At 51.0% G+C, this 27,112-nt stretch overlaps 1 protein-coding gene across 1 annotated transcript; it reads right to left on the bottom strand.

The window, feature by feature from the left end:
• Positions 1–380: 380 nt before the first annotated feature.
• LOC117088628 (AFG3-like protein 1) lies at positions 381–21,890 on the bottom strand. Its single transcript, XM_033219861.1, is given in 17 exon segments — positions 381–719; positions 871–1,065; positions 1,144–1,235; positions 1,238–1,257; positions 1,342–1,427; positions 1,937–2,052; positions 4,337–4,447; positions 6,666–6,791; positions 8,081–8,188; positions 9,564–9,717; positions 9,949–10,086; positions 11,783–12,053; positions 15,210–15,334; positions 16,139–16,207; positions 18,705–18,854; positions 20,306–20,400; positions 21,809–21,890. Coding segments are annotated over 17 exon segments (2,157 nt in total). The 3' UTR covers positions 381–500.
• Between the last annotated feature and the right edge of the window lie 5,222 nt (positions 21,891–27,112).

Genomic DNA, 27,112 nt, shown 5'->3' with positions numbered 1-27,112 from the left:
TTTTAAGGACAGATCAACAGATCACCTTCCACCAATATAAACAGCTGCTTTAGAAACCTGACTCACCCTTGATACCTGGCTGACGCTCTCCTTTTCTGAATTCTACCAAACTGTGAGGGTTTCTGTGCTGGACCCAGGCTCCTCTGAGTGACTTTATGACCACATCAACACGCCTCCACAGAAGGTGCCCCACGCAAGTCCCTCTTGAAGCTACACTCATGCCTGCCTCAGCACCACAGGGGCCAGAGCCCTGGGGCCTCTCCCATCTAACCCTGGACCCGACTGTCCTCCAGCAGCAGGACCCAGGGACTCAGGGTACCCCCTCTGCCCACTCCCACTCCCTGCATGTGGGCTCAGAGCACCCTGATCTAAAACACCCGTTCACAGTTGTCACGTTTTAATTTGTTTTGGGTGAGATTCCACAGCTGCTTTGCAAAGGCCCCAGGTAAGTGGCAGTCACCTGAATTCCACCCAGCAGCAGGTGCAGGCACCACCACAGGCTACGCAGAGCTCCCCTGCACAGGCTGCTCCATGTCCTCCTCCTCCTGTCCCTGGTTCCAACCCTTCAGCCCCTCGGGTAGGGACGTGTCCTCCTCCAGGCTGCCCATGCCTTCTACAAACTCCTCATACGTAGACTTCTCCGCGAAGGGCCGAGGGCCCAGCAGCTCCACCATGTCTGCCTTCTCCAGCACTTCCTTCTCCAGGAGCCGCTGGCCCACCTGGAAACAACGGCCCACCTGTCAGACAACTCTGAGGACATGCTCACAGACCAAACCTAAGCAAGCTCGAGGATGGGGGTGGCCTTCGGGTGTGGCCTGACCGTGACCCAACATGGGACCCACGACCCGTCTGGGCAGAAGCCACACTCACCTTCTCCACATGCTCCCGGCACTGTGTCAGCAGGTCCAGGGTGCGCTTGTAGGCGGCGCTGAGGAGGCACCGGGCCTCCTCGTCAATGAGCTGGGCGGTTGCCTCACTGTACGGCTTCTCCACTGGGGCCTCGCCTTGTCGGGGAAAGTCGAAGGACACCTGGCCCAGCTTCTCACTCATCCCAAACTGCACAATCTGCAAGTGCGGAACCCAGGATGAGCCTGCGCCCACCATAGCCTCCTGCAGCCCGCGCTGGGGGACGCCCACCCTTACCTGGGCATACGCACTCTGGGTGACCCTCCTCAGGTCGTCCTGAGCCCCCGTAGTGATCTGCCCGAAGCACAGCTGCTCGGCCACCCGGCCCCGAGCATCATGCACATGCGGTCGGAGAGCTGCTCCCGGGTGGAGAGGAGCTGCTCCCGGGTGGGGAGGAGCTGCTCCCGGGTGGGGAGGAGCTGCTCCCGGGTGGGGAGGAGCTGCTCCCGGGTGGAGAGGAGCTGCTCCCGGGGCAGGTACTGTGCAGAGCCGAGCCCCTCGCCCCGGGGGATGATGGACACCTGAGGACAGGACCCACGCCCTTGTCACCCCAAACACTGTCCCCGCTTCCTCCAGGAGCCACCCTGGAGCGGCCAGGCCACCTGACCCTAGCTCTGACCACAGGTCCTTTCACTGGAACATGAGAGAAGAGAGCCTGACCCAGGCCCCTTATACACCATGGGGATGCCCCGAGAAGTGCACCCGCCTTTGGGAGCTTCACATGGAAACCACCTCTGCTCTGCCTGCCCTGCAGAGGCTTTGGAGGGACCAATGGTCGAACCCAGAGCTCAGGAGTGAGGTGGGTTTAACACTGAGGCTGCTCCCTCGAGTCGCATGGCCGAGGCTCCATTTGGAACCCAGTGCTCTTCCTTCCCACCCCAAAGGGATCTTTTGACAAATTCTAGAGCAGTATATTCCTTAAAAAGTTAAAGGGCCAACCCTTGAATGTACCATGCCCACACGACCACAGGTTGGCGCAGATTCCAGGCCCAGCCTGCCGGGCAGACTCACTCAGGGTGGGAAGACCAACCTTCAGCAGGGGGTCCACGTGCTCCAGGAACCAGCCCACTACTGCGTGTCCGGCCTCGTGGTAGGCCACAGTTGTCTTTTCACTAGGCTGCAGGACCTGGGTCTTCTTCTCAAGACCTACACACCACATTATCACATTCCCAGGGGAGTGAGGCAGGGCAGGAATAGGTGGCTGGGAAATGAGGTCCCTCCCTCTGCGCCCAGCCGTGTCTGCAGCTACACCTGATCCCCAGGCTTGTCTACACCAGACAGCAGAGGCCAAGCCCAGCTCCATGCTGCCTTCTGCTTTGCAGTGAAACCCACATCCCACACACCTCACACGAAGCCTTAAAACAGGCCCGTTTGAAGCCAATGGGAACAGCTGCATGTGAAACACAGAAAGGCACCATATCCTCTGGTTTGACTAAAAATGACAGCACAGCATGACAGGACAGAGAGGGATGATTTCAGTGCCCTGACAGCCCAGTGTACGGGCAGGTAACAGGACAAAGGAAAAGCATAAATGGCACAGCCAGCCCTCCCCAGACCCCTCTCATCACACCAGGACAGCCCTCAGGAGGCTTTGGTGGCAGGACACAGTGACCACACCTGGAATCCCAGAACTTTGTGGAGGCCGAGGTTGGAGAAACACTTGAACTCAGGAGATCGAGACCAGCCTGGGCTACATAGCAAGGCCCCATCTCTATAAAAAATTTTTTTAATTTTTGTAAGTTAAATAAAAATAAGCAACTTTGGGCCTGGCGCGGTGGCTCACGCCTGCAATCCCAACATTTTGACAGGCCGAGGCAGGCAGATCACAAGGTCAGGAGTTCGAGACCATCCTGGCTAACACAGTGAAACCCCATCTCTACTAAAAATACAAAAAACTAGCTGGACGTGGTGGTGTGTGCCTGTAGTCCCAGCTACTCGGGGGGCTGAGGCAGGAGAATTGCTTGAGCCCAGGAGGCGGAGCTTGCAGTGAGCTGAGATCGCACCACTGTACTCCAGCCTGGAAGACAGAGCAAGATCCCAACACTCCACTTCAAAAAAAAAAAAGGCAGCAGCTCTGGTGTTTGCTTTGAGATACTCAGTATCATAAGTACTTTATGTATATTATACTTCAATAAATGGTCACATAAAGAAGCAGCAGCTAGAACACTCTTTCACCTGACCAATGTCAGCTCTCACAGCTTAGGGTGGACCATGAAGGATGGCTACTGGCCACTTCCCTACTCTCCAGCCTCAGAACTGCACCGGGGAGCACCAGGCCAAGAAAGGCCGTGTTGGCACTGCCTGGTGTGGCAGCTTCAGCAGACCCTTCCTCACAGCTGACTCCAGTTCCCCAAGCTGCCCTAGCTGCAGGAGGCTGTGTGACCTGGCCCACTCTATAGTCTGCTGAGCTGAAGACGGAGATGGATACCGCTCCCCACCAAGCTGAAGAAAATGCACTGTAAGGATGGGCACAGGGGCTCACACCTGTAATCCCAACACTTTGGGAGGTCGAGGCGGGCAGATCACCTGAGGTCAGGAGTTCGAGATGAGCCTGACCAAAATGGTGAAACCCCATCTCTACTAAAAATACAAAAATTAGCCAGGTGTGGTGCTACGTGACTGTAATCCCAGCTACTCTGGATGAGGCAGGAGAATCACTTGAACCCGGGAGGCAGAGGTTGCAGTGAGCCGAGATCACGCCACTGCACTCCAGCCTGGGCAACAAGTGTTAAACTCCGTCTCACTTTGTTCACTCCTTTCACAACAGTACTGTCCTGAGGAGGCTCGGGAAGGTCCCTACAGCTTCCAGGAGGCTTGTCCCAGAAAATCTCATCCGTTCCCTTCAGGGAAGAAAGCTCCTTTGCCCTCCACAGTAGGCATTCAAACCTGGTTCTAATATGCTTCCTTGGGCCTCTGATGGCCTGGAAGGCCTATCCCTTTCAATTTCTAAATGTTGCTCCCAGAAGGGGCATGAAAGCTATTGGTAGATCACAAGTCCCATATGTTGGTTTAAAAAATTGGTTCCTGCATCCATAATTGATTTTTTTTTTTTTTTTCAGACAGAGTCTTGCTCTGTCACCCAGATTGGAGTGCAGTGGCGCGATCTCGGCTCACCGCAACCTCTGCCTCCCGGGTTCATGAGGTTCTCCTACCTCAGCCTCCTGAGTAGCTGGGACTACAGGCATGTGCCACCATGCCCGGCTAATTTTTGTATTTAAAAATCAAGATAGGGTATCGCCATGCTGGCCAGGCTGGCCTCAAACTCCTGACCTCAAGTGATCCACCTGCCTTGGCCTCCCAACGTGCTGGGATTACAGGTGTGAGCCATTGCACCCAGCCTGCATGCAGAATTCAAACTGGGGCCAGAGGGTGAGCCTGCCAGGCCCAGAGCTGCAAACACCCCTCCCTCCCCAAGGGCTCCCAGGCTCACCTCCGATGACCCTCTCGATGGCCTGCTGAAAGTGTTTCTCCTGAACAGAAGGACTCAGATGCCGGGCAGCAATCAGGGCTGCTTCATTGCAAACATTTGAAATATCAGCACCTGACTCAGGAAGGGAGAAACAGCCAATAGTCAGTGCTGCTCCTGGCCGCTGGAGCTTGACCCAGATCAGTTTTGTTAAGGAAAATCTCCAGCAGAGAGACCAAGACTGAAATTCAGTAGAGAACTTAAAGGTAATGGGAGCTGTCCACCAGTCACTATTATTTAGCCACATTTTGTCAACCTTTATTAAGGTATAATTTATAAACCATAAAATCCACCCATTTTACACGTACACATCAATCTGATCGCGTAGTACGACGATTGCCATCATCTAGTTTTAGGCCATTTCCATCATCTCTGTAAGGTACCCTGTGCTATTTATAGTTAATTCCCATTTCCACCTCTGGCAACCACTCACCTCATGTCTGTCCCTACAGATTTGCTATTCTATACATGTTTATTATTATTCTGCACATTTCACATAAATGGAACCATATGTTATGCGGCCTTTTGTGTCTGGCTTCTTGCATTTAGAACAGTATTTTCTAGGTTCACCCATGTTGTGGCATGCATCAATACTTAATTCCTTTTTATAGCTGAATTTGACTACAGTATATGCCACTTCGGCCATTTACCACTTCGGCCATTTACCTGCTGATGGACACTGGGGATGCTTCCATTGGAGCAAAACAGACTCATCCCTGCTGAGGGGCAGTCAGAGTCATCCCTGAGTTATCTCTGCTGAATCATCCCTGCTGAGGGACAGCACTGTCATCTCTGCTGACTCATCCCTGTTGGGCAGTGCTGAGCCATCCCTGCTGAGTCACCCTTGCTGAGGGGCAGTGCTGTCATCTCTGCTGAGTCATCCCTGTTGAGGGGCAGTGCTGAGTCATCCCTGCTAAGTCATCCCTGTTGGGCAGTGCTGAGTCATCCCTACTGAGTCATCCCTGTTGAGGGGCAGTGCTGTCATCTCTGCTGAGTCATCCCCATTGAGGGGCGGTGCTGAGTCATGCCTGTTGAGGGGCACTGCTGAGTCATCCCTGCTGAGTCATCCCTTCGGAGGGGCACTCAGAATCATCCCTGCTGAGTCATCCCTGTTGAGGGGCAGTGCTAAGTCATCCTTGCTGAATCATCCCTGTTGAGGAGCGGTGCTGAGTCATCCCTGCTGAGTCATCCCTGCTGAGTCATCCTTGCTTGGGGCAGTGCTGAGTCATCCTTGCTGAGTCATCCCTGCTGAGGGACAGTGTTGTCATCTCTGCTGAGTCATCCCTGTTGAGGGACAGTGCTGAGTCATCCCTGTTGAGTCATCCCTGCTGAGTCACCTCTGTTAAGGGGTAGTGCTTAGTAATCCCTGCTGAGGGGCAGTCAGAGTCATCAGTCATCCCTGCTGAGGGGTAGTGCTGATTCATCCCTGCTGTGTCATCCCCTCTAGGGGCAGAAGAAAGCAGTCTTGGTAACATTCCAGCATTCTATCTTTGGTATGTAAACAGACATCTTAAGTCAGCCAGAGGAGAGAACAAAAGGAAGGAAGCACATTTTGCGTCTAAGACACATGACACCCTTCAGAAGCCTGCCAGGCAAGACCTCACTCACCATCCTGCAGCAGACAGATGTACAATCCCGTGTGAACACACCTGACCTGACACTAGGCAGGACACTGTGGGGAGCCTAAGGGATGGGTACCATTGGGGGTGCCAAGGCAGCTGGAGGTGATGAGATGCCACAGCAGAATGTTCCAGGGGTGGCGGGAGCAGGTGAGCATAGGTCAGAGGCCGTGGCCAATGGCTGCATAACCATGAGGTATGGGTGAGGAGGACAGGAATCCCCCGGAAAAGTCCCCACTCATTCCTCAGGGTGATCCAGCCTAGACAGGGAAGTAGGTTTCCTAGCATAGACCAGGATTTCATTAAAAAGAAGAGAGAAAAGCAAATGAGCTTCCTCAGCAGGGAGGGCAAGCCCCAGGCGAAAACGTGGAGGGAAGCATCAAGTTGCCAGATCCTCCCCCACCCCCCGACATTAGCTTACTGTCAGCTCTGCAGTAAGACTCACTAAGTCTGACTGTAACTGAAACAGAAATTCAAGTGGGTACAAATTAGTTTTGGGGCTAAGAAAACTGATCTCTGAGGCCTCTGAACGCTCTCAACAGGTGAAAAGTCCTGCAGACAAGGGTGAGCACTGCCAGAACTAGATGAGAAGGGCCAGTCCCCACTCCCCATGGCAAGAAGCAGAGCATACATGGCTCCCACCACAAGGGAACAGCACAGCCCCCGACACTCACCAGTGAAGCCTGGGGTGAGCGCTGCCAGCTTCCTCGCCAGGGTGTCCTTATTGAGGCTCTCATCCAGCTTTAGTGGGCGCAGGTGGACCTTAAAGATGGAGGACCTACCTTTGATGTCAGGGGGGCCTAATGAGAGAGAGAGAGAGGCACGGGCTCTTGTGCCTTCTGGGTCTTCAGAACAGTCACACACAACCATATCACAGAACTGCAAGGACAGCTGGGGTCCCTATGGAGCTCTCTGCTGTCATCCTCCAGACAGAGCTGGAAGCAATGGCAGAAACCAGCCAGGGCACACGCACATCCAGTTCCACAGCTACTAAACCCCTCAACTCAGGGCCATGCCACTTGACAGCAAGCAACACAAGGGCCACACAGGGTTAACGCTCCCTAACAACACGAGAGGGGAGGGGAGGCAACGATGGCTGACCGTCAGGGACACAAGGGCCACACAGGGTTAACGCTCCCTAACAACACGAGAGGGGAGGGAGGCAACGAACACAGGATTAATGCTCCCTAACAACACGAGAGGGGAGGGAGGCAACGATGGCTGACCGTCAGGGACACAAGGGCCACACAGGGTTAACGCTCCCTAACAACACGAGAGGGGAGGGAGGCAACGAACACAGGATTAATGCTCCCTAACAACACGAGAGGGGAGGGAGGCAACGATGGCTGACCGTCAGGGACACAAGGGCCACACAGGATTAACGCTCCCTAACAACACGAGAGGGGAGGGGAGGCAACGATGGCTGACCGTCAGGGTGAAGAGTAAGGGGTAAATTGCTGTCTTCTAAATTATCAATTTTCAATTTTTTCATTTATTTATTGTTTTTGAGACAGAGTTTCGCTCTTCTTGCCCGGGGTGGAGTGCAGTGGTGAGATCTCCGCTCACCGCAACCTCTGCCTCCCAGGTTCAAGCGATTCTCCTGCCTCAGCCTTCAAGTAGCTGGGATTACAGGTGCACGCCACCACACCCAGCTAATTTTGTATTTTCAGTAGAGACAGGGTCTCACCATATGGGCCAGGCTGGTCTCGAACTCCTGACCTCATGATCAGCCAGTCTCGGCCTCCAAAATAGCTGGGATTACAGGCGTGAGCCACCACACTTGACTGATTATCAAATTTTTACAGTAGTGAAAAAAAAAAAGCTGGAGAGTAAGTATCTGTTACATCCCTCCCACCTGTGTTGTATTGCAGCACCATCCCTGCAGGCCCAATCGCATGTATTCTTGCCAAAAGTGGACTGCCAGGGGCAGGAGTGACGGCAGCAACTTGCAGCTCTCACACATTTTCAAAATGTTACATTAACTGCTTCAGAATTACCATCAAAATCCCCTCCAAATACACTGCAAATCACCTAAACAAACTTTGCGGCCAAGGGGATAAAGGCCCAACCCTGAGAAAGGGGCACTCACCAATGTAAATATGGCGATCAAACCGGCCAGGCCGCATCAGGGCTGGGTCCAGGATGTCAGGGCGATTGGTGCCAGCCAACACCACGACGTTGGTGGCAGAGTTGAACCCTGGACACGGGAGAAGCAGGTGAGCCTCAGTAGCAAGCCCGATGTGGACATGGCAGGTAACCAGCCATCCCTCGGCTAACTGGGAACCCCACAGCCTGGCTCAGGGGGTAGACAAGTCCAGGGCGTGGGCCCTCATCCTGACTTATTACTGGTTCCTGCAGCCTCTGACACCACGTCGTGCTGGAGTGGATGAGGGCAGGCCAGGGACTGCACAGGAAATGGGATGCCCAACAGAGGGGACGGGAGGAGAAAGGCTGAGTGCCCCACGTCCGTCCTGTCTCCCATCCGTCTCCTCCAGGTATTAAAAGTCATAATCTAATTAGAATTACTATCGGGTACTAAAGACAAAAAAATACTTAGGAAATGCTTTTGGCCCGCAGAGAACAGTGTTTAACACAGCAGGCCTAACTGCTGTCCTCAGAAAGGCCTGCTCGCAAGGGCAGTGTCTGGTGCTACGAGTATGGGGGCATTCCCACCATTCCCGGAGACAAACAGCTCCCTCGGCCCAAACGTTTTGTGCGCCCCCAGCAAAAACCCCGGGAACCGAGTCTCTCCTGAGCTTCCTGGTCAACATCCAGCAGGCGTGGTCACAGCCTGATGCTGGGGGAAGTGAGCGCGTCCCATGTGGCTCCACTGGGGGAGGGTTCAACACTGCACCCGGTCTCCTCGCGACCCAATGCACCCTGGCTGATTTTGCTGTGTCCTCCTTTAACAGAGCCCTGAGTGCTACTATAGGCCAAGTCCTGTGACTTCTCCTAGCAAGTCACCACATCTAGGGTGGTCTTAGGGACCCCAACACGGCCCTGAAGCCAAAGTGAAAATCAAATCTGCCAAAGGTCTAAGTGAAAGTTTTTCCAAATCTGAAAGTTGGCACAGAACCTGGACGAGTCCGACGAGGCTTTAGCAGGACTGACAGGCGACGGTCAGTCACATCTTAGCTAGAATCACTCTGAGAAGAGACGGGCCTGGGGGGTCTGTGAGATTCTGGGTGATGCAGGGGCAGTAAGACAAAGCTCAGAGCGGAAGGAGCATGGCTTGTGGACACACCACCCTGTGGGCACCGTCAGGAGCAGCCATGCTCCTCTACCTGGTCCCCCTCCCCAGAGAAGCAGGTGTCTCCGCACTCCAGAGAACCCCCCTCCACCTAGGGGCAAGGGAATGAACTGCCCCCATCCTATCACGGGCACTGGAGGCAGCTTGTGAATCTAACACAGTTTTCTCCATCACGTTTGCCTGAGAGCAGCCTTCCTTAAAAACAGAATAATCAGGGATTATCTTCTGGGGGTGACTGTACAGAAAAAGGCTGTGCAGACCGTCCCTAAGCAGCTGCAGGGGAACAGCTGCACACCACAGGCTGGCCGCAGCCTACACACACCGTCCATCTCCACGAGCATCTGGTTCAGGGTGTTCTCCTGCTCACTCGGGCCTCCAAAGTGCCCTTGGCCTCGCTTCCTGCCAATTGCATCAATCTCATCAATGAATAAGATACATGGAGCGTTTTTTCGGGCCATTGCAAACATGTCACGAACCTGAAACAGAAACCCACAGAGAATCTGTTTTGCTACTGGTAGGAAGACGGGAATGCCAATTATCCTCCACCCTCTCCTCAAAAACCTCTGACCCATTTCGCCCTGGTGCACCAGCACCTACCACACATGCCCATGGCCAGGGCCAGGGCCCCACACCAAGCTATTCAAGTTGACCGGTCCTGGTCAAGGCACAGTGCTGAGGCCACCTGCAGCAGGTTCCCGTCCACCTACCCTTGCTGGCCCAACGCCAACAAACATTTCCAGGAACTCGGACCCGTTCACAGTGATGAAGGGCACACTGGCCTCCCCTGCAGTTGCTTTGGCAAGAAGGGTCTTGCCGGTACCAGGAGGACCAGTGAGCATTGCTCCCTGAAACAGAATGGTGACATCGGGCTCTTAACAGGGGAGCAGACGGTACACAGGACAGAAAGCTGCTTACACTGGTGACTTCTGAGACTGACTAAGAAGAATCCCATCAAGGATGGCTAAGGAGCTGGAGGGCAGGAGGGGGCTAGACTTGCCCACAGCACACTCTGTCCTACCCGTGTGCTCCAGGAAAGGCACCACTGTGGCCGCACACACAGCCAGCTCTTCATGATGGATTCTCACAGGGGATGCCACAGGCAGAGGTAATTTTGGGAAATCACTGTACCTCACACCCAATAACGGGAAAGCCAGATGGGCTCTGACCCCACGAACTCTTTCCTGACATCCACAGCACAGCACCAGGCCTGTGATGTAACACAGAGGCTGACAGAGCCCCCTCTCGCAGGAGCCCCTGCCTGCTGGGAAACGGGGACTAACACACCAAGTGAGGGGCCTTTCTTGGTACCTGACTACCTCACCCACTCCCTCTTTCATACAGATTTTCCCCAGCAAATACATATGAAAAACAACTGTAATTTGTTCAGCAGCAATAGACATAAATTAAAAACAAAAACAAAAACGGATGCGGTAGCTCACACCTGTAATCCCAGCACTTTGGAAGGTTAAGGCAGGCGGATCACCTGAAGTCAGGAGTTTGAGACCAGCCTGGCCAACACGGTGAAATCCCGTCTCCACTAAAATTACAAAAATTAGCTGGGCGTGGTGATACGCGACTATAATCCCAGCTACTTGGGAGGCTGAGGCAGGAGAACGGCGTGAACCCGGGAGGTGAAGGTTGCAGTGAGTCAAGATCGTGCCACTGCACTCCAGCCTGGGCGACAGAGCGAGACTCTGTCTCCAAAAAAAAAAAAAACCTTCTGAAAGGCAAAGAGAACCACCCACTGCAACACCTGACTATGAGCAGAGGTGGAGCTCCAACAGAAGCAGAAGGCCCCGGCTCTTCACGTCCGTCACACACACCTGCTTCCCAGCCTCACGCTCACCAAAGTGGAAAACAGGTCTGTCACCTCCTGGCTTCGCCCCAGGTTCACAGTGCTTGGCATAATCACTATTTGTTGTTTGGAACAAACTGTCCGGTGAATGCCCACCCCATCGCGAGGTGCTGGGGGTGGGGGTGCAATAGCACTGCAAGGATCTGGGTGTCCTCAGCTTGGTCCAAAGCCCAGAGGTGATTTAAAGGGTGTGTGAATCGAGTTTCTGTGAATGCAAATATTTCTGGGAAAAAAATCCATGGCTTGTCAGGCCCCCAAAGAGTCATGACCCCAAAATGGCACCAAGAGATAAACTTGCTCTGTGTGCCCAGCAGCCAGATTTGGCACCCTGACCCACACCACCCACAACGCGCTGACTGCCTGGCTGCACACACCTAGCCGCGGTCCGGCCGTACACACCTAGCCGCGGTCCGGCCGTACACACCTAGCCGCGGTCCGGCCGCACAAACCTAGCCGCGGTCCGGCCGCACACACCTAGCCGCAGTCCGGCCGCACACACCTAGCCGCTGTCTGGGTCATGGGCTTAAAAGAGGCAGCTACATCTGATCCCAAGCCTGTTCATACAAGTTGTACCTGTTGTTATCAAACAAACTAATAAAACAGGAGTAAGAACCTACTCTGACCCACAGCCATCTCTGGCTTTGACTTGGAGCTCAGAGGATTACTACATTTTCTAAAATCAGTACCTTTGGAATTTTTGCTCCTAAGTCCTGATACTGCTTGGGATTCTTCAGGAAATTCACAAATTCCATAATTTCCAATTTGGCTTCTTCGCACCCAGCTACATCCACAAATCGCACATCGATGCTGCTCTTTAAGATCTTGGCTGTTGTCTCACCAACACTGAAGAGGCCCCCTCCTCGTCTACCGCGCCTGGCTCCCATAGGGCCCCTCCTGGCAGCATAGAGGAGAATGCCAACCAGGAGAAGGGTGGGCACCAGGCTTCGCAATAAAGAGCTGGAAAATCCAAGAGAACTACTTGTCATGCTCAGGAGGTCAGAAATAGCACCTTTGTGCTAGGCACGGTGGGTTATGCCTGTAATCCCAGCACTTTGGGAGGCCACCGTGGGAGGATCTCTTGAGCCTAGGAGTTCAAGACCAGCCTAGGCAACATGGCCAGACTCTGTCCCTACAAAAAACATAAAAATGGCCGGGCGTGGTGGCTCACACCTGTAATCCCAGCACTTTGGGAGGCCGAAGCAGGTGGATCACCTGAGGTAAGGAGTTCCAGACCAGCCTAACCAAGCTGGTGAAACCATCTCTACTAAAAATACAAAAATTAGCTGGGCGTGGTGGCATGTGCCTGTAGTTCCAGCTACTCAGGAGGCTGAGGTGAGAGGACTGCCTGTGCCTGGGAGTGCAAGGCTGCAGTGAGCCATGATTGCACAACTACACTCCAGCCTGGATGACAAAGCAAAACCCTCTTAGAAGAGACTGCTCTAGGACTTTGTTTTGCTACACAAAAGGGAGCAGGTTTTTTTCCTTTTTTTTTGAGATGGAGTCTCGCTCTGTCACTCAGGCTGGAGTGCAGTGGCCAGATGTCAGCTCACTGCAAGCTACGCCTCCTGGGTTTACGCCATTCTCCTGCCTCAGCCTCCCGAGTAGCTGGGACTACAGGCACCCGCCACTTCGCCCGGCTAGTTTTTTGTTTTTTTTTTTTTTTTAGTAGAGACGGGGTTTCACCGTGTTAGCCAGGATGGTCTCGATCTCCTGACCTCGTGATCCGCCCATCGCGGCCTCCCAAAGTGCTGGGATTACAGGCTTCAGCCACCGCGCCCGGCCTTTTTTTCCTTTTTTTGAGATAGGCTCTCACTGTCACCCAGGCTGGTGGGCAGTGGCACGATCACAGTAACCTTGAACTCCCAGGCTCAAGAGATTCTCCTGCCTCAACCTCCTGAGTAGCTAGAACCACAGGCATGCATGCCACCACATCAGATATTTGTTTAACTTTTTATAGACATGCAGTCTCACTACGTTGTCCAGCTGGTCTCGAACTGCTAGTCTCAGGTGATCCTTCCTCCTCAGCCTCCCAAAGCACTGGGATTACCTATGTGAGCCATCATGCCTGGCCCTCGTCCTTTTTTTTTGAGATGGAATCTCGCTCTGTCACCCAGGCTGGAGTGCAGTGGTGCGATCTCGGCCCACTGCAAGCTGTCTCCCGGGTCCGCACCATTCTCCTGCCTCAGCCTCTCAAGTAGCTGAGACTACAGGCGCCCGCCACCACGCCTGGGTAATTTTTTGTATTTTCAGTAGAGACAGGGTTTCACCCTGTTAGCCAGGATGGTCTCGATCTCCTGACCTCATGATCCACCTGCCTCGGCCTCCCAAAATGCTGGGATTACAGGAATGAGCCACCCTGCCCAGCCTCTTTTTTAAAAAATGTGTCAAAGTCCATCCAGCACTAGGCCTCTCCAGTTCTGAAGGCTCTAGTCACAGGCATTTCTATCTCCCTGATGTAACCTGTGGCTGGCTTGGTGGGGCAGGGAGGGTGACCAATTCCACCACCCACCACCTCCTCCACCCGGCCAAGCAGCCCTGCTGGAGCTTACACCACATCTCTCCCAGGAGCCAGGAGGTGCCTCCAGCAGACCCAGCAAGGCCTCCTGGCATCTAGGGCCAACCAGGCTTGTTTTATCATAGGAAGACACCAAATGTCTTCCTGCTTTATTTTTTATCTTTGCTCTTGCTCTTCAGAGGCCATCTCTCCTCCAGGGGCTCTGCAGTCCCTTTCAGCCCCACATACAACCAGGCATTCCCCGCAACTCAACAAGCAAAGATAGAACCCAAGTCAGCAATAAACAGCACCCAGATGACATCCAGGAGCTCCAGCAGGAGACCGCAGGCCTGAGCCCTGCCACTAGAATCTGAGAGTTAATATCCAGATTTCTACCTGCCTCACCTTCTCTCACCCCACTGCAGCCCCTACTCTATGCTTAAACATATGTCTCAAAAAAACCACCAAAACCACTACAATTCCAATTTGTACACCCTCCTGGCTAAAGCTGGTACTGGATTTGTACTCTCTCTTGGTTCAGTTTTCAATTCTGGGCAGAAGGGCCAGAGAAGGCAGAGCAATGACATCTCCAGGAAGTAAACATGAAAACAGGATCCACGCTCAGCAACACTGACTTCTGTGCTGAGTCCTGGGATGCACAGAGTATTTCATCTGGTCTTTGCCCTCATGTCCATAATTACTTTAAGAACATACGATGCAGTGGAAATCCAAGCTAACATGAGAACCATGGGAAGCTTAGAATGACCAAGTGTCAGGCAGGTGCAGTGGCTCACGCCTGTAATCCCAACACTTTGGGAGGCCCAGGCAGGCAGATCACAAAGTCAGGAGATCGAGACCATCCTGGCTAACATGGTGAAACCCCATCTCTACTAAAAATACAAAAAAGTAGCTGGGCGTGGTGGTGGGCACCTGTAGTCCCAGCTACTTGGGAGGCTGAGGCAGGAGAATGGCGTGAACCCAGGAGGTGGAGCTTGCAGTGAGCCAAGATTGCACCACTGTACTCCAAGCCTGGGCGGCAGAGCGAGACTCTGTCTCAAAAAAAAAAAAAAAAAAATAAGAAAGACCAAGTGTCAGGTACTACATGGGAGCTGCCGGGTTGTGTGCAGGGACCCCCAGCACCTGGGAGGATGGGTCAGGGCTGCCCAACAGGGAGTCTGGGGAAGTCACAGGTGCACAAGCCCCACCTCTGGACATTAATTCGACAGTTCTTGAATGGCAGGTAGAAATGACAGAAGAGCATTTTAATAGCGCTCCCGTAGTGATCCTGCTGCACAGCCAATTGTGGAAGGCTTCCTACAGGACTTCAGGGAATTTCTGCTACAACGATGACACCCAAACGACTGGTTTTCTTTTTTAAGGCTGCGTAGCCAAATATTTCCCTGCTTCTATTCTCTTCTCATGAAAAACAGAGTAAAAAACATATATATACACACACATATACATACACACAAATATATATATAAAAGTATATATATATATTTTACTACAGACATTGCTTATTATAGATGCTTGTAAGTTTGAGAAACACATTCCAAAACAAGTTCAACACTGGATTTTTGTTTTGTGTTCAAACAGAGGCCCTTCACCATCCTCCTCACCCGTCACTCTCATTGGTGTAGACCACTGCTGCCTGGTTGAGGGGCTCGATCCCCAGCTCCCACTGAGCAGACTCCAGGTTCCGCTCAAAGGTGTCAACACTGCCAATGTTAAACCACACGAACTTCTGCAGAGAGCAAGAGCAAGCTCAGGGTGCATCACTGTGTCCCACACTGAGCCCGACCCTCACACATGCACCTCCCACTGCCTCTTCTCCCAGCCTTAATCTCCACAACATGGACGAGGCCTGTGCCGAGGCTAGCTCCAAGGGAAACTCTACTAACAGCAGGAAACTCTGGTTTTGGCCCCACGAAATGACAGTCTTTAAGTTCCAGACGAAAGTGTAAAATGTCTAACGACTGCTGGGGTGTGCCTTTGCCTCTTTTTCTTTTTGAGACAGTCTCCCTCTGTCGCCCGGGCTGACGTGCAGTGGGATGATCTTGGCTCAGTGTAACCTCCACCTCCCGGGTTCAAGCAATTCTCATGCCTCAACCTCCCGAGTAACTGGGATTACAGGCACAGGCCACCATTCCCGGCTAATGATTGTATTTTTAGTAAAGATGGGGTTTCACCATGTTGGCCAGGCAAGTCTTGAACTCCTGGCCTCAAGTGATCCGCCCACCTCTGTCTGCCAAAGTGCTGGGATTACAGGCATGAGCCACCATGCCCAGCCGTTCCTTTTTGCTTTTCACTTTTTTATTTTTGTCTCTTCTCTCCCTACAATCCTCGATAAGTTGCTCTCAGACACTGCTTGGCAAATCTGAATCCTAGTTAGTCTTATAAGGGCTCCTGTCCTACTTGGAAAGCTTTGTTATTGACACATGCCAATGAGAAAAAAAATCACATTAAAGAGTAGTTGATGGATACTAAGGGAGTATTTTACTGAAAAAAACTTATGTCTGGAGTACTCAGCCTCAAACTCACTCCTCACCTCAGAAGAGGTCCCAGGGGCAGGAATAACACGCACAAACTGTTTGTTCACGACTTCCAGCCGGTCCACCTGGGAAAAAGAAAAATATAATTAGCACAGCTAAAGCAGTGAGTATGATATTCAACAGTAAACAGGGCCTCACCCTCAGACCAGCCCACGGCTAAAGCAGTGAGTATCACATTCGATACTAAACCTCAGGCCTCATTCTCAGACTAGTCTCACAGTGCAGACCGAGACTCTGACAGTGTCTGAGAAGCTGCATCCACTCTGCTGTGCAGATCCGAGTTTTGTTTTCCAACTGATTTGGACATTTCTAGCCTGGCCTGTGCATGTAATTCAGAGGATTTACAAATTGGTACATCTGAGATCTGAGCACCAAAGATTCCGGAGTAACTTAAAACCTAAAAGGAAGGCCGGGCACGGTGGCTCAGACCTATAATCCCAGCCCTTTGGGCGGCTGAGGAGGGTGGATCATTTGAGACCAGGAGTTCGAGACCAGCCTGGCCAACATGGTGAAACCCTGTCTCTACCAAAAATACAAATATTAGTCGGATGTGGTGGTGCACGCCTGTAATCCAAGCTACTCAAGAGGCTGAGGCAGGGAGAACTGCTTGAACCTGGGAGGCGGCAGTGGCAGTGAGCCAGTATTGCACACTGCACTCCAGCCTGGGCAAAAGAGTGAGGCTCCATCTGAAAAAAAAAAAAATCTAAAAGGTATAGAAGTCTCAGACTGATAATACAGAAAAGTCTTCCAGAACTCATCCAGAAACATTTCGCCCACACAGCTGCAGATAGCACAAGAAAATGGTGCCAAGAATGAAAACGCAACCCCAAAGGCCTCCATGCAACCATCCAGCGGCAAACACACCTGAGAGCCGGTGCGCAGCAAAAGCACGTGAGGGGGCAGCCATTTCGTCAGGTATGATGACGACAGCGTTGCTCCTTCCACTCCACAGAAACGGAAACCACGACACAACTTTTCTTGACTACTCAGGGTCACGCGACCAACATGAACGTGTTTATGACAGGTGTGTCTCGAGCCTAACACCACAACCGTGGCACGGTCAGCGTATCAGACACCTGAAAAGGCCCTCGCAGAAGCTCTGGGATCTGTCCAGAACCTACACACCAGCAGGCATCGTGGGCCAAATTATCTGTCTCACCCCTCCTCACGGCAGCAGCTGTGGGTGAAGACCCACGGCAAAGAGGGGCTGCAGCAGCTCTCCCCTCCTCCCGTAAGGAGTCGTCACGGACCTCTCTGAAGACAGCTGTGTGCCCTGTGGCCAGACAAAAAGGCCTTGGGTGGTGGTTCACAACTATAATTGCAGCACTTCAGGAGGCCGAAGTGGGAGCATCACTTGAGCCCAGGAGTCTGAGACCAGCCTGGGCAACATACAGAAACGCTGTCACTAAAAAAAGAAATTGCGGGCCGGGCACAGTAGCTCACGCCTGTAATCCTAGCACTTTGGGAGGCCAAAGCGGGAAGATTGCCTGAGCTCAGGAGTTCGAGACCAGCCTGGGCAACACAGTGAAACCCTGTCTCTACTAAAATACAAAAAATTAGCAACCTCCACCTCCCGTGGAGGCGTGGTGACGTGCACCTGTAATCCCAGCTACTCTGGAGGCTGAGGCAGGAGAATCACTTGAACCAGGGAGGTGGAGGTTGCAGTGAATAGAGATCACGCCACTGTACTCCAGCCAGGGCGACACAACGAGACTCCATCTCCAAAAAAAAAAAGAAAAAAAATTATGTTTTTTATAGTCCCAGACACTCAGAAGGCTGAGGTGGGAGGCTGGCTTGGAACCAGAAGGTCGAGACTTCACACCACTGCACTCCAGCCTGGGTGACAGAGCAAGACCCTGTCTCAAAAAAAAAAAAAAAAAAAAAAGGCCTTAGCCACAAACCCTGGTGAGAAAACAAGACTTTCCTACAGAAAGAAGTTCAGATCTTAACACTGCATCACTTAACAAACATCTTTCTGAGGGCAACTGAGAAGCACAGCACTTGCTCTCATGTAACTTTACACTAAAGCCTGAGCAGTGCTTCACCTGCCTTCAGCAACCTGACAGACCCAGGCCCGGTGAAGGACAGGCGGAGGCTTGCTGGTGCCATATGCCCCTGTGCACAGCCACAAAGCCCCCTACCGCTGTCCAGGGCCACTCAGCAGGGAACGGGGGTGCAGGAGGGGACCGGGTACACTAGGGAAAGAAAAGATCTGAATTAGATATGAAATTGACACTGGATGATAAACAGACACAGACAAGCAGAACTTACAGAAGCTGAAGCTAAAAAAAAAAAAAAAAAAAGCCAGGGTGTTACGTAAGCTTCCACCTAGCACGAAAATGAGCTTCCTCACCTTCCTCACCTTCTGTTGGGGTCACTCCTGGGAAAAGTAAAACTGTGTCTCATCTATGACCAGAGGGTGGGACTGCCCAGCACACCTACCACACAACGCGTTTTCAACCCAGGCCTCAGAGCTCACAGCTTCTTACGGGCATTGCAGACCACGTGTACACCGCTACAGTGGCCTCCTTCCCAGATAGGTAAACTACAAATGCCTCTCACTAGACCTCTGGCCAGGTAATACTGTACAAAGTGCTTCCAAGTGATTTCTCTTCCAGGATCTCGAAAATAGAAGTAGAAAAATCCCATGGCAACACCTGCCCCCAAAAGGGCCAGACTGCGGAAATCCTTGTCATCCCAGGGGAAGTCCCCCTGTGGGAAAAAGAAAACACATTTTCCAGTTAAATGAAGGTAGTTTCTTCATGAAAATGGCTATTTCCTTTTTCAGATGTTATTAGAAAAGTTTTCCAACGCCCCTCTCCTGACCCTATGTAGCCTCAGTTCCTCTCATGAGGAAAGACCTTCACATGGCGTATGAAACACACTGCAAGCCGCAGCTCACCAGATGCCCCAGGAGAAGCAGAAAGTCCACAAAGAGCGCTGTGTTTCAGCCACTGTTGCCAGGGTTATCTCTTATGTGAGTCTGTTAAAATCCAGATAGAGGCCAGGCATGGTGACTCACGTCTGTAGTCCCAGCACTCAAGGAGGCCGAGGTGAGAAGATTGCTTGAGCCCATGAGTTCGAGACCAGCCTGGGCAACATTGGGAGACCCCGTCTCTACAAAAAATTTTTAAAAAATTAGCCAGGAGTGGTGGTGCAAGCCTGTGGTCTCAGCTGCTCTAGAGGCTGAGGTGAGAGAATCATCTGAGCCCGGGAGGTCAAGGCTACAGTGAGCAGTGATCGTATCTGATCGTATCCCTGTACTCTAGCCTGGATGACAGAGTGAGACCTTATCTCAAAAAATAATAATAATAATAATAAAATCCAGATAGAAATCTCAGCTTTTTTTTTTTTTTTTTTTTTGAGACAGGATCTTACTTGGTCACCCAGGCTGGAGTGCAGTCACGCGATCATGGTTTACTGCAGCCTCAAGTTTCCGGCCTCAAGCAATCCTCCTGCCTCAGCCTCCTGAGTACCTGGGACCAGAGGTGCATGCCAGCACGCCTGGCTAATTTTTTTTTTTTTTTATTGTAGAGACGAGGTCTCACTATGTTGCCCAGGCTGGTGTCGAACTCCTAGGCTCAAGTAATCCTCCCACCTCCCAAAGTGCTGGGATTACAGGCATGACCCACTGCACCCGGCCTCAGGACATTTTTAGAAACTAATTTCTTTGAAACTTATGAACTAATTCAACAGCTCACCTTTAAACAAGCAGAAAGACTGATGTGGGTTTGAATTTATGTGTTCTCCCAAAATTTCCATGTTGGAACTCAACCCCTAAGGCGAAGGTATTAAGAGATGAGGCCCCTGGGAGGGGATTAGGTCCCAACGGCTCTGCCTTCACGAGTGGGACTGGTGCCCTCACAACCCGTCGCCCAGGCTGGAGTGCAGTGGTGTGACCACGGCTCACCACAGCCTCGAATCCCACGTTCATGCAATCCTCCCGCCTGAGCCTCCTGAGTAGCGGGGACTACAGGCACACGCCACCACGCCTGGCTTATTCTTGTATTTTTTGTAGAGACGAGGTTTCACCATGTTGTCCAGGTTGTGACCTTGTACCTCCAGCCTCCACAACCGTGAGCAGTAAATGTATCCTGTTTATAAATTATCCAGTCTGATGTATTCTGTTACAGCAGCAGGCGCAGACAAGAATACACACAAACCTTCTGCATCCGCCTCCACCAGGCAACGGCATCCCGCTTCCCTCCTCTCCTGCCTCCATCTCCTCCAGGCTTGGCATTCTTTAGCTCACCAGTCTCTGAGAGAAAACAAAGTCTGACTTCAAAAAGCAATTCATATAGTTTTCCAGAGAAAGAGGACTCAGAAAACAGGAAAACAATTTCCAACACACAATTGTAATAACACCAGTGCCTTCTGGAAATAAACGGACGCCGGGAAAAGGATGCGGCTGGGAAGATACTGGTGAGAAGCAGCTTCAGACACATCTAAAATCCCTAAAATTTCACCTTGTTCGCTTAATATTGAGCTTTAATAGCAATTTTGGGGTAACAGTCCCAAAATTGGCTGTAATTAGAAGAAAGAAAGACAGGAAGAAAATGACAATAAAGCAGACTGGTATGGGTGGTCTCCCTTCTCAAGAGAACTAGGGAACACAAACCACCTATTCTAAGCAGAGTCTGCCTCTCCTCCAAAAAATCTGGCCTCCTACATACACGTGTGACCCACGGACCTACCAGCCTCCTCCTGTAATGTTCCAGGACAAGTTCCAGGACAAGTAAGCTATGACACTGTCCCCTTCACAAATACAGTGCTACTCCAACAACTGCAAAGTAGCAACATGAAAGGCCAGAGAAGTCGGCCGGGCGCAGTGGCTCACGCCTGTAATCCCAGCACTTTGGGAGGCTGAGGCGGGCGGATCATGAGGTCAGGAGATCGAGACCATCCTGGCTAGCATGGTGAAACCCCGTCTCTACTAAATAATGCAAAAAATTAGCCAGGCATGGTGGCGGGCGCCTGTAGTCCCAGCTACTTGGGAGGCTGAGGCAGGAGAATGGCGTGAACCCGGGAGGCGGAGCTTGCAGTGAGCTGAGATTGCGCCACTGCACTCCAGCCTGGGCGACTGAGCGAGACTCCGTCTCAAAAAAAAAAAAAAAGAAGAAAGGCCAGAGAAGGCCAAGGTGGGACCCCAGGAATGGCAAACATATTACAAGATGGAGTAAAAATTTGCATAAATGTTAAGGACAAACATGAGTCTTCACAGACACACTCCTTGGCCGGGCGCAGTGGCTCACACCTGTAATCCCAGCACTTTGGGAGGCCCAGGCGGGCAGATCACGAGGTCAGGAGATCAAGACCATCCTGGCTAATATGGTGAAACCCCGTCTCTACTAAAACTACAAAACAATTAGCTGCGCGTGGTGGTGGGCGCCTGTAGTCCCAGCTACTTGGGAGGCTGAGGCAGGAGAATGGTGTGAACCCGGGAGACGGGGCTTGCAGTGAGCCGAGATCACACCACTGCACTCCAGCCTGGGGCAACAGAGCGAGACTCCGTCTCAAAAAAAAAAAAGAAAAGCAACCATACTGTCAGGTCGCTATAGAGAAAGTGAGAGACGGGCGAGTTTTCCCTCCTCCTGTCTCTCTCTTCTTGCTTCATACAATCAGCATGTGCCCTCAGGTCCTAACAATGAGGCAAGTGCAGGGAGCACCTTCTACTCTGTGGGGACACAGGGTCTCCAGGGACTTCAGTGAACACTGTCCCTGTACACAAAGCACAAAGCCCAGGTCCATGGCCTACAGAAGTACTCCAAGTGGGCAAGTGTGCTCTGAGCTAATGACAGTCTGAACATTGTTTTTGTTCTGCTTTCCAAACATGAGGCTTAGCTGGTCCTCAGAGTAAGATATGCAGAAACCAAGGTTTGTTCCCATGCCTTCCAAAAGATTCATCTAGCACCTTCCTTTGGAAAGAGCTTTTCTCTCACCAGCTTCACTGAGATATCAACACCACAAAGACATGGAGAAGGTGTTGGATGTCGTGTGGCTCAATATGGAAGCCAGGAAGGGGTAGAATGGGGCGGGGTGGAGTGGGGTATGCCAAGTTGTCTTGATCCTCACCCCCTGGTCACTCACTGTAAAAGTCACACTCAGTTCCTGTAAACCTCAGGCTGCTAATGATGGTGGATGAAAGACAGGTACCTTTGGGTGGTTTTGAACACAGCCACTAGGAAAAAAACGTTGATCTCGCCTGCAGAGTCGGTTTCTGAAAGTGGATCCCCCGGAGGCACTGAAACGAGACACCAGATGAGCTTATCAACTTCTTATTCAATACAACACTGCACATTCTCACTGGCCACAACCACAGCAGGAAGCAGGACGAGGTGTGAGCTTATTGCCTTAAATATCCCATTAGAAATATGATTCAATAGAACTAAACAGGAACAAGTTCACTGCAGAAATGCACTGCAAATTTTTATAGCTATAGCCTCCAACAGCAAGCAAAAAGCTCCCCAAAATAACAAACAACATGGCTAAGAAACTGAGGCAATTTTATTTAGTAACTTAAAATATTGCAGCTTCAAAAACAAGACTGTAAGACTAAAACATATAAATGTGTAAAATTTAAATATTAAAATACACTATGACTCATCTTTGGTCAACCAAGAGGTTAATTTATTTTCTTTTCTTTCTTTTTTTTTTTTTTTTTATGAGACCGAGTTTTGCTCTTGCCTAGGCTGGAGTGCGGCGGTGGTATGATCTCAGCTCACTGCAACCTCTGCCTCCAAGGTTCACGCCATTCTCCTGCCTCAGTCTCCCAAGTAGCTGGGATTACAGGCGCCCACCACCTTGCCTGGCTAAGTTTTGTATTTTTAGTAGAGATGGAGTTTCACCATGTTGGTTAGGCTGGTCTCGAACTCCTCACTTCAGGTGATCTGCCCACTTTCACCTCCCAAAGTGCTGGGATCACAGGCATGAGACCAGCCTTTTTTTTTTTTTTTTTTTTTTTTTTTTTTTTAAGATGGAGTCTCATTGGAGTGCAGCGGCTATTCACAGCAGGGAAAACAGGCAGGTAATACGGCATCCAGCAAGAGGTAAGTTTTTGTCAGGCCAAGAAAACAATTTTTCCAGCAGCTCTGTATTTTCTTCAGTCTTCAAGGGGGAAAACGTCCACCAGGTGCCGTGGCTCATGTCTGTAATCTCAGTACTTTGGGAGGCTGAGGCAGGAGGATCACGTGAGGTCAGGAGTTCAAGACCAGCCTGGCCAACATGGTGAAACCCTGTCTGTACTAAAAATACAAAAATTAGCCGGGCATGGAGGTGGGCACCTGTATTCCCAATTACTCGGGAGGCTAAGGTAGGAGAATTGCTTGAACCTGGGAGGTGGACGTTGCAGTAAGCCGAGATCGTGCCACTGCACTCCAGCCTGGCGACAGTGAGGCTCTGTCTCAAAAATACACATACACACACACACACACACACACAAATATATATATAAAAAAACAAAATCTAAGTACTCAATAACCCAGTACTAACTGTATCCAACAAAATCCCAACATAACCAGTGAATTTATATTGTCCCCAATATTTTATTTATTTATTTATTTTTGAGATAGTCTTCCTCTGTCACCCAGGCTGGACTACGGTGGCGTGATCTCAGCTCACTGCAACCTCTGCCTCCTGGGTTCAAGCGATTCTCCCTATCTCCCAAGTAGCTGGGATTACAGGTGCACACCACCATGCTGGCTAATTTTTGTATTTTTATTAGAGACAGGGTTTCACCATATTGGTCAGGCTGGTCTTGAACTCCTGACCTCAGGTGATCTACCTGCCTCAGCCTCCCAAACTGCTGGGATGACAGCCGTGAGCCTCCAATATTTTGTTATAATGAAACAAGAACCATAGTTGACGTAATACCTATGTTATTTCAGCTGTGTCAACATTCAGGGTGATGCTGACTCTGTAGGCTATTACCCTAAAGTAAACTCATTCCCCCATTAGTAACTTTCTAATTAATCCCTGTAAAAGACCACAGTAGACTAAGAAGTAAGACATGCTATGAAAAAGATATTAAAGTCAGGGAAAAAAAAAAAAGCAACTCAGAAAGAGAATGCTGACAGTAAAGGCTGTGGGGCTAGCAAAGGCTCCTGCATCGTGCATGAAATCCATCTGCAGCAGCCATCCCAGCACCAGCGGCACACGGTACCCGACACAGAGCGAGCAACAACTTGCAACCCAAGGCGTGGGTCAACAGGAAACCTACGCAAAGAACAGAAGGCGGTCGTACTGCACATTGTAGGGTGCCAAGTGCCTCTTACCTCACTTGATCCCCACTGCTCATCTGAGAAAGCAGAAATTGAGAGGTAATGTGAGTGCCTGAAGACAGCTGGTCGCTGAGGTGTGCAATGAGAATTCTGATGCCCCAATCTTCCAGGGCTTTTCCAGGACCACCCCAAAGACAGCGTGGTGCTGGTCCTGGTGGCCGGGTAGATACCAGGTAGCCTACAGCCCTGAAGGTACAAAGTATGACTCTTCAGGCTTCCAAAACTTGATAAAACATCCAATTCCTTTGCTTTAATTCACAATTTAGTCCTTTTGTGATTTGGTTAGCACACAATCTGGTTAAGTCAGATGTAGTTCTCACAGTAAACGTAAACACTGAGACAGGAGTCTACCATTCCTTCTTGGAGTTTTCTGCAAGTCAGTTCACAGCTCACAGTAGATAATCTTGCTAAATTAGTTTTTGTATATGCAAAGCCAAGATGTGAAGGTGGGCAAAACACAAACTCCCTTAAACAGGGCAAAGTGCTGCTGTCCTCTTTCCAGTCAGACCATAAATGAGTTGACCCTTATTCTGGGTCCCACAGACTCACACACAGCACACAGGTGCAACCTCAGCAGGTCTATGAGGCCCTGCTCCTCCTTGGCCTCACTGTCTCTCACTAACCTCTTCCTCATGCTGATCACACAAATACAAGGCTGGACCTACCCTAGGGCAGGGCACTTTCTATTCCATCTTCCGAGCAAGCTCATCTCAATCCCTCACTTCCTGCAGGGGACACAACAAGTAACAGGGTTTATCCCTCCTCCATTCCCTTTCTTCATTTTCTATTTTCTTTATTCTGTTTCCTTTTCCTTACATGCCTAATACTTGCTTATTTATTGTCTGGTTCCTCCGTGCACAGCACGTAAACTCCATGAGAACAAGTATAGAGTAGGTAGCTCAATGAATGAAAGATGACTGCATGGAAGCCTACACAACATAAGCATCCATGAAGAGAGCTGTTAGGGTGCTTTTTTTGTTTTCTTTTCTTTTGCAACGGAGTCTCACTCCCCGGCTGGAGTACAACCGTGCAACCTTGGCTCACCGTAACCTCCGCCTCCCAGGTTCAAGCAATTCTCCTGCCTCAGCCTCCCGAGAAACTGGGATTACAGGCGCGAGCCACCACGCGGGCTAATTTTATCTTTTTAGTAGAGACGGGGTTTCTCCACATTGGTCAGGCTGGTCTCCAACTCCCCACCTCAGGTGATCCGCCCAACTCGGCCTCCCAAAGTGCTGGGATTACAGGTGCAAGCCACTGTGCCCAGCCGTCTCTAGTAAAAATACAAAATCAGCTGGGTGTGGTGGCATGCGCCTGTAATCCCAGCTACTTGGGAGGCTGAGGCAGGAGAATCGCTTGAACCTGGGAGCCGGAGTGCGGTGAGCCGAGATTACGCCATGGGCAACAAGAGGGAAACTCCATCTCAAAAAAAAAAAAAAAAAAAGCAAATTGCTGCCACCTCTCCAACTTCTGCATGTCACCCTCAGTCCACAAGTCATTAAGCTCTCAAAGGAGAGCAAGCCAGTGGGGCAGAGCCCTTGCCTGTCGTGTTCACCAAGACATTCCCTGGTAGATGATTAACAGATCTATCTCTAGTAAATGAGATACAGATGAAAGACCCAGCCTGGGAAGGAACTCAAAGATCACTCAACGTCCGTCCTCCCTTCATAAAGGGGTCTATAGCAGTTCAATGATTCAAAACTCTCCTGGGCTGTATTAGGCTGTACACACTGATATTGTATATTGCTGACTTTCAACATGTGTTAACAACCAGGAGAGCCTCTGCAATGCTGACGCCACATGGCCACAGGTGAAAGACTGCTTTCGCTCATATTGCTAGAAACAAAACCATCATACAGTTTCCCAAATGAATGGAGATTAAGGGAAAGTTCATTCCTGAAGACAGTACAGAAATACTCACGGAACCCTTCTTCTTATTTTACTACTGTCTGAAAACCATGACAGCTTTCTGGGATCAAAATTCAAAAACTCTGCATTAGAAAAAAAAAATTCAACGTTACTGCTGCCCACTGGGATGTATCAATATAAAAATAAAGCAATCTTAAAACATAGACTATTCCCGGCCTTAGACCACAACCCTATAAAAAAACAGTGTTATAAGCAGGGCACGGTGGCTCAAGCCTGCAGTCCCAGCTACTCCAGAGGCTGAGACAGGAGAATCGCTTGTGCCCATGAGTTCGATTCCAGCCTAGACAACACAGCGAGACGCCGGCCCCGCTCCCAAATTTTAAAAATAATACAATAAATTACAATAGGGTTACAGCCATATCTACCTACAGGGCGGGTGTAAGACAGACAATCCGCGTAAAGCCCTTCGCTCTCAGTATTAGCTGTTACGACAGTGACTGGTCGCTGAATGAAGAACAGTTTGCAAAACCCTTTCACGCCTCTTATCGTATCTGGTCCATTGAGTAACAGTGAGGTGGATACAGCCGAATGCCGCCGAGCCCAGGAGGAAACGGGCCGGCACGCGGGGCCACAAAATTGGTTCGCGAGCAGGTGGGACTCAAGCGCAAACCGCTCAACGCCCGGCTCTCTACAGAGCCGAGCAAGGAGGCTGGAGGTCCCGGTTCCGATGTCCGAGGTGAGCGGGCATCCAGGAAACAGTGGGAATTCCGCAAGAAGTGGGTGGAAGAGGCAGCGGGGAGAAGAGGAGTTTGGAGACGGAGGGGGCGC

This window comes from Trachypithecus francoisi, unplaced genomic scaffold (genome assembly GCF_009764315.1).
Source record: "Trachypithecus francoisi isolate TF-2019V2 unplaced genomic scaffold, Tfra_2.0 Lachesis_group10, whole genome shotgun sequence".
In the NCBI taxonomy this organism is placed as follows: Eukaryota; Metazoa; Chordata; class Mammalia; order Primates; family Cercopithecidae; genus Trachypithecus; species Trachypithecus francoisi.
The sequence above is the reverse complement of the archived record's forward strand: the minus strand, read 5'-3'. Positions and strand labels throughout refer to the sequence as shown.